Below are 7,797 nucleotides of genomic sequence, written 5' to 3'. Positions count from 1 at the left end.
TAAAAAGTAATGACATCTTCTAAAAATACAGCTTTGAATAGATGTTATTGATTAAATCTTAAAGTTCCGATTATTTTTGAACAGCTTAGATTCTAAGGTTTTGATTGATGTACATGTTCTCAACAAAAATTCTCTATATGTCGCGTTGAAAGCAAGAAGAACCATCATAGGAAATTTAATCCACACCGGGAGGACGACCTCGTACATCATGAAGGCCTTAAACGTCAGCAAGGCAACATTCTGTCGGATCAGAAATCGTTTGGCTGATGGGGACAACCTTAAAAACAAAGTCCACCGCCCAAATAATGCTGGCCTGAAGACCTCCGTAACCCCTGTGGAGGATTATGAAAAAGGACTACGTTGCCAACATTTGCAAGGGGGTCCAGCGGTGGTTGGAGGCTGTCATTGAGGCTGATGGTGACCGAATTCATCATTAATGTAGATTGTTATAGTAAAAAATATCATAAAATAAAATGTTCTATGTACAACATCATCCTCATCAATTATGACTGCTTAGAGGCAGGTCTCTGTACTTTTTCTACACTCAGAATCACCCTCCCTTTTTTCCTTTATACTGTATTGGTATATGAATCAAGGATCACTATATAGGTACAATGCACCCAGTGATATGTTTCCATACGTTATATTTTACTTTCTAGATTACTCTTAAGTAGAATCAATGTTACTTTTTAGAGACTTTTTCAGCAAGATTTTTTGAAAAGATATCAGATGCTTCACTCAATTCAGTCAAATTGTATCAACTCACTGTATCTCATGGTCCCACAATGAAATGTTTTAATTGCCTTTATGAAATATACTTTTAGATTGAAGAAAGGAAGAGTTGATATTATTATAAATACTTTTTAAAATAAGGATAGGTGTTGCGTCTTGACGAAGGTGGGGAGACACAAACTAATTAAACCAAGGAATCCAGGATGACCGAGAGAAATTAGGAGAGGAAAGACGTGGAGGAATAAAACAAAGGTTGTCTAATATGAACAATTATATTCTTATTAACACAATAACCTACACTGATACATCCATAAAATACACGACTATTTATACTTAAAACAAGGTAAAAGACTGCACTTTACACATATATAAACATACAAGAAAATGAGAGAAGAGAACAAGGGGGAAGGAAACACGAATACATTACAATAGGTAATAATACTTCTTTCAGAGGGAGATACTTACACCACGACAACCTGTTAAATAGTTATCTGTTTTTCGTTTTCTAATTTTTAAAGGAAGTTTTTCACTGCAAACAACTCAACTCTAGTTATAGCCCTATATAGACTAACATTCAAGTATACACATCCTCCTAGCGGAGAATAAAAGTTCCGCTTTAACTACTACTTTTTACAAATATAAATAACGCGGACTTCGTTTAACCACTATGGGTTATAGCTTTGGAGTTCCCAACTAATCGCAAATATTCGGTTTGTGGATCACATAGCTTTGCTAGAAAGAAGGAAAGTCTAAGGCCACTCCAACTACTTCAGGTCTGGTCAGTGGAGTGTGCGAGGAAAACTGTACAGATCAGTACAGTTGGAGCGATCTAAAATTGCAATAGAACGATGGTCTTCGTCTCTTCATAAACCATGTCTCTTGTCCAAAGAGAATGAAACAGACTGCATTACGTAGTGAATCAAAGGACTTGAATTTTCGGAGTTGTATATCTAAGACTGTTAATTAATACTCCCAAGCCAATTTATGAGAACCATAACAATGTTAGAGTAGGTTTGAAAACGTCACACTCCATGAAATTGTAATTCATTATGAACCATATTCTCAGAATAAGAACTAATGAAACGACAAAGTAGAGTATTTCGAAATATATTTGAAGTTCCAAGTTTAAAAAGAAGGCTTAAATCAAATATAACTAAAAAATTTTTGTATATTTAACATAAATGTATGTTGGTTTATTTTTTAGTTATATTTGATTTAAGCCTTCTTTTTAAATTTGGAACTTCAAATATATTTCGAATAATAGATTGATCCAAATAATTAAATTCCTCATTTTAAAGATATCTATAGCACTTTGTGTTCAACGCCCCCATTCAAGAGGAAATTTCTTACCACCCCCATTGGTCACCTCAACGGCCCTTAGGGAGCGGTATGGACCACTTTGCGAAACACTGTTTTATAGAGAGATGTTAACACACCAAGACTTATTAAATAACTAGATAAGGGGAGAGAGGGAAATCACATCGAAGATGGTCAAATTAATTAAGAAAATAAAAAAAGTACTGAGAAAATACTTCTATATACTAATAATTATAATATGAATGTTTCGTTGATGTCGAAAAAGATCCTGATAACTATAATTCTATTTATCTAGGATTCTTCAGACTATGTCAATCCGGTTAAGTAAGGTAATTTACAACGTCTCATAGCAAGTGAAGATTTTTAAATGTATCTACTATGAAGAAATGATGTTCGAGTTTATTATATTTTATTCATTATGATGGTATTCCAACAAATCTTCAATTTTAGAATGGAATGTGGAGAAAAATTGAAATGAGTTTACTATTTTAAAGATGGGGATGTTTTACCAATTCATTAACTATCTAATAATCTTTGAAAGAGATTAATTTTGGAATTTAATATTGCAATTATAACTCGTCAACAAATCATCCAGATCTTTTATGGATACACGCAAATTGTAAATAAGGAAATTCACTACTCAGGAGTTAAATAATGATGACAAAAGCTAAAAAAAAGAAAATTCATTATTCAGATTACCAATTCCAAAAAAACCGGGACAGCCAAAAAATACACTCGATTTAGATCACCAGTTCAACTCATATTAAAAATAAAATAAAGAGGGAAGTACAATAAATGAGGTTTAGCAACGAGCTAAAGTACTCCCTGGCTCATCTAATCATATTAAAAAAATCTTTTTATTATTTTTTCATTCTTGAAGTGGGATCACGTGATATGAATTGATATAAGTATTGAGTTGTTACGAGTAAGCGTCCTCATGAGAAACGGAGAGTAACACCAATGATTTGTTGGTTGAGTTATCTTCTATATTATTTACTCAAAATTTGTATGTTCGTCGATTCCTAATAAATACGAGCACTACCACTGGTAACTTATAATTCCTTATGTTTCCCAAGTCATGACACATTCATCCATTCACAAAATCAAAAATAAACATTTTACAAATTAAATTGTTAAAAAATATGCATCCATCTAGATATATATTTTGGCTTTAGTTGTTTGATTATATTGAGAGTTAAACATGTACATTCCGGGATTTTGAATTTAGGTGCAAATATATATTTGCAGATATGAAATCTTTAGAAAAAACAAAAAGACAGTGAAGTTATTTTCAATTAAGTCAAATGAAGTTTATTAAAGACATAAGAGAAGAAATATATTATTTCAATAGTTTATGCTCAATAAAAATACACAAAAAATTTCCCACAAATATAACTTATAAAAGACATTACATTTTATTTAATACAACCCATTAAAACACAACTTCTTTTAATGAGAGAATAAAAGAGATTTGTTTCCTATTTAATTTAGATATTTTTATGTCCAACAAGTAATAGTCAAACATGGTAAATTTATATCTAAGCTCTTTAATAATACATTTAGTACACGATATCGGATACATACTATATCATGTATAAATCAGTACTCAAGAGGGATGATCCGCATTACAAGCAACGTTTTGACTAGGAGAATCTAAACGAGATTGCTTAGGCTCTGATAGAAGACATTGATCCACTACTGTTTGTGATGAGGAAGGGACATCATCAATATCACTAAGAGGAGCGCCGTGTTCCTTTGCGGCCTTCCTTTCATCTCCTTCCGGAGAACCTAAAAATGTAATATTATATTATTTTATTTGTGAATCCATCGATAGATTTATTTATTTGACAAACAACTTACTCGAATGTGTCCGCTTTAAGCTATTGTCAATGGTTGAAGATTCATCAATGTGTTCTTCTAGAGATACAATTGTATTCTCCGATGTGATCACTTCCTCTGAATTTTGAACTTGATCTAACTTATTATTAGGTGAAACTGACATTTCCTCCAAAGTGTTGTTACATCCCTCAAGTACTTTTGTTTGATCCGAATGCGATATTCCGTCTTTTATAATATTAACAGTTTTTGATGGAGGTAGTAGATCCGATTGTAGTGGAGTAATTTTGGACATCGACTTGGATTTTATTTTATTTATTCTTTTCATGATCCTTCTAAGTGATTTGCGTTTAACAGGTACGAAGACTGGAACAGGAATAGGGATTGGCACAGGAATAGGTATTGGATTTGGAGTGGAATACATTCTCATAGGAATTGGAAAGTAGAAAGGGACTGTAATTGGATGAATGGAATGGGTGTCCGACGGTAAATCTGTCTGAGTGGACTCTTCCAGAGTATCGGGTAGACATAGGGACTCTTGTGTTTTCATAAAGGGTTTTGTTGAAATCGCTTTATTTTTAAGGCTGATAGGTTGAGGAAATTTGTATCTGAAGTGTTTAACTACTTCCCGTTGTACGGGCAAACTTGGAGCAAAGGTAGACTTTGTATTCGCTAAACTAGATACAGATTGGATGACTGGTAAATTATCGTTAAATGATATTGAAGAGTCTTTTTGGAAACGAGCGGCTTTGGCTTCCATATTTTTTAATTTCCGAGTTAAACACGGAAATGAACAGTAAAACAAAGAGTACCTATTTTCTTGAATAATTTCAATCATGTTAAAATTATACATCTTCTCATGGCAGATCGTGCAAAGTACCAATTTGCGATATTTTAAAAAATAAACAGCTTCACACATTCTTGAGCAAAAGTATCTTGAAAGCCCATTAAAATAAAGTACATGATCTGAGCAATCCAGATCATAAGAATTACGACAAAAGACGCACTTGGAAGTATCCAATGAATTTGTAAATTTAAATACTGAGAAGCAGGTTTCACTACAGAACTTAATAAGTTTTGTTTTGAGTCCATCGCCACTTATCGAAATATCTTTTGTCAAGAGTTCTTCTTCAATAGGCTTAGTCTCACTACACACTTCACATTGTGATGTTCCTTTAACTTGACCTTGGCTATAATTTTGGGTAAATAATACTATGTCAGATTTGAACTCCACACAATAATGACGAATAGACGTTAAATTAAACGTCTTTCTGAAAGAGGATGAGCTATTCAACAAAGACTGATATTTACCTGTAAATATAGCAGTTAAACTAATTATTATTTATACAATATCTTGTACACAAGTTGTAATTTGGATAAGCCGATTGAACACGTTATAGTTTACGTGTCTCATTACGCTTCATTTTATTAACAGCTTCTAATTTATGTTACAAATTTCATTTTGATCTATTAAAATAATGTATTTAGGAATTATATAAATGTGAGCATTTGAACTTTATAATACCCCACAGAATTAAACAGTAATTTTAATTGAAAAAGTTAAAAATCCTCATTACAAATATGCTAACTCTCAATCTCATTTTTGATTGCAACATACACAATTTGCTTAAACAAGTTAGAACTTGTACATAATTGCTACGTGTGCACTATATATATAAATATATATTCTGAATGCGTACCTAAACATCTTTCATTGCAAAATATCATTGTCTCCCAAAATAAAGTTTTAAAGTTATCCTTGATTTCTTCAGAACAAACTTGGCATCTGGAGATTTTACGATTATTAATTCTTGGGAAAATCGTGAAAATTGATGCATCCTCGTTGTCATTTATCAACGTAGATGTTGCCACCGTTTCTGTGGTTTTGGATTGTGAAGGAACTGAACTAACACGTGATGTATTCCCTCCATCATTCAAATCCTCCTGAAAATAATAGAAAGTCCAGTAAATTTGTAGTATAATAGATATTTAAATTTTGTGTCTACATACTACCATGGAAATGCTACCATCGGTGTCCTTATCCACTTCCAAAACTTCATACTCTTCTTTGATTTTATCTTCAGTGGTTGTTGTTGTTGATAAAGACGACACTGAAGCTATTTGAATTGTTGATTTTTCATTGCTATTGGACTCTTCTTCTCCCTGATTATCACTCGTGGGATTCATTCCTAATGTAGAACTTGTCTCTACATTTTCCACATAGCCTTCCTTATTAATCAATGGACCGCTACTACTACCCTCGGAGTCCCTGTTCGGGATACCGCAATCGTCTTTGCTGACCATCTCACATCAAGAAGTATATTGTAAATAAGTCGCAGCTGACGACTCATACTATTTAGATCAGAAACTATTATGGCCACTCCGATTTCTACATGTTTACACAACAAACTATTGACGAAAATGTTACAAATACGTCTTTTTAAACGCGACACCTCCTACATTTGACTTGTTTTTCTTTCTTTTCTCTTTAGCTAGATATATTTTTCTTTTTTGTTTATTTCCCGGTCTATTCCCTCATATTTATCACCAAACCTTTTTGTTTAGTTGTAAGGTTCAATCAACTCCGAGATAAATTAACATAAGATACATGTCGCAAATACATTATAATACTATTTTTAGTCTAGGGGAATCTGAGGCACAACACTAGCGAATCAATGTTTTTAAAAAGAGGCTCTAGGATCTAAATATTCATAATTTTGAGCCTTCTTTTTTGTGAAAATGAATATATTGTCTAGGTAAAACTGACGATTTTTGCCGCACATATATATATTCAATTAAACGGAACAAGTTGTTCAGATATCAAATGATGATATTATTCCAATAAATATTAACATATCATGGAGAGCGGGGATAAGTATTAATTATTCGATATCATAGATATTATTTATTTAATTACACAACCATATTCCCAACTATACATTATATTGTGCATCATATCTGGAGTAATAATGAATAAATCACTCAACCTCTGAATCAAAACAAATATTTATTTTTTGAGTGGAAGCTTGAGTAAAGGGATACTTTATTTCTAAAGGAAGTGGGATTGATCGCATCCAACTACCCCTCTCCCACTCACGGATACTCATAACAGTTCATACGATATTAATTACTTATTAGCAAATGTAGTTATTGTTTTTCACGTAATGATGTTTTCCTTCGTTTTTTTTAGAGCCGAAATTTTTCCTCTTGTTTCATAACAAACCAACAAAATTGAATTTGGTGGTCCCTGAATTATGTGACCTTCTTTAGAAATAATCAGCTAAATACCCTTCCGCAGCTGGATATATATATATATGACATGATATCACTTATATAGTGTTGTGTTCGAGTCAAATCTTGCAGTAAATCAGGTTAAGATTTAAAAAAAAAAAGCAAATCCAGGAAATGCTCCTTGTGGTCAGAAACTTTTTTAGTTTTTTCTTTTCAAAAGTCAAATACTTGTATAATTTTAATTATAGATTTTAATAGAAAAAGACATTACTTAAAATAAGAGAAGGATAATTGATCGTTCTGGCTAAGATCATGAGTCATAAACATCTTTCTCCATGCCCTTTTTTAAAATTAATCATAATTTAAAAAGGTGATTTTTCACGTGTACTCATAAATATATTCGTGTATAATTTGTAAAATGAACTCATTTCTAAGACTTTACTTATTATAACCGCTTCAAACCTCAACAATTATACATCTTAAACTGAAAAGCCTCAGTAATTTAAAATGTTTCTTGTTTCTGGAGGAGATATAAAATGACGAAGAGATTTATATTAAATTTATATGGAAATGGTTTTCGTGCTTCCACCCAAAGTCAAATTTGTCATGGCATTTTCCCTCCTTGAAGAAACATTAAATCACAGAACCTCTTCATATAGAAGGGAAGAATTGTTGAGGTTT

The 7,797-nt window shown here is 32.2% G+C and overlaps 1 protein-coding gene across 2 annotated transcripts; it reads right to left on the bottom strand.

Annotated features, from left to right (window-relative positions):
- Window positions 1-3,337: 3,337 nt before the first annotated feature.
- LOC121125280 (uncharacterized) lies at window positions 3,338-6,379 on the bottom strand. Of its 2 annotated transcripts, none has more exons than XM_040720439.2 (4): window positions 5,896-6,379; window positions 5,586-5,829; window positions 3,910-5,196; window positions 3,338-3,837 (listed from the first exon to the last, which is right to left on the bottom strand). In XM_040720439.2, exons 1-4 carry the CDS (start codon window positions 6,187-6,189, stop codon window positions 3,656-3,658), a joined length of 2,007 nt encoding a protein of 668 aa, XP_040576373.1. In that variant the 5' UTR covers window positions 6,190-6,379; the 3' UTR covers window positions 3,338-3,655. The 2 variants fall into 2 exon arrangements, with proteins under 2 accessions (XP_040576373.1, XP_040576374.1); XM_040720440.2 differs by having other exon boundaries at window positions 5,899-6,379.
- Between the last annotated feature and the right edge of the window lie 1,418 nt (window positions 6,380-7,797).

This window comes from Lepeophtheirus salmonis, chromosome 10 (assembly GCF_016086655.4).
Source record: "Lepeophtheirus salmonis chromosome 10, UVic_Lsal_1.4, whole genome shotgun sequence".
NCBI classification, from domain to species: Eukaryota; Metazoa; Arthropoda; class Copepoda; order Siphonostomatoida; family Caligidae; genus Lepeophtheirus; species Lepeophtheirus salmonis.
Note: the sequence above shows the minus strand (reverse complement) of the source record. Positions and strands in the feature narration are given on the sequence as shown.

Excerpts from the sequence above, each read along its gene's own strand:
- LOC121125280 (XM_040720439.2), bottom strand. The coding sequence starts at position 6,189 with ATGGTCAGCAAAGACGATTGCGGTATCCCGAACAGGGACTCCGAGGGT. Across the intron at positions 5,197-5,585 it reads TTGCAATGAAAGATGTTTAG|GTAAATATCAGTCTTTGTTG; the intron begins GTACGCATTCAG and ends CTATATTTACAG. Across the intron at positions 3,838-3,909 it reads CTTAAAGCGGACACATTCGA|GTTCTCCGGAAGGAGATGAA; the intron begins GTAAGTTGTTTG and ends TTACATTTTTAG.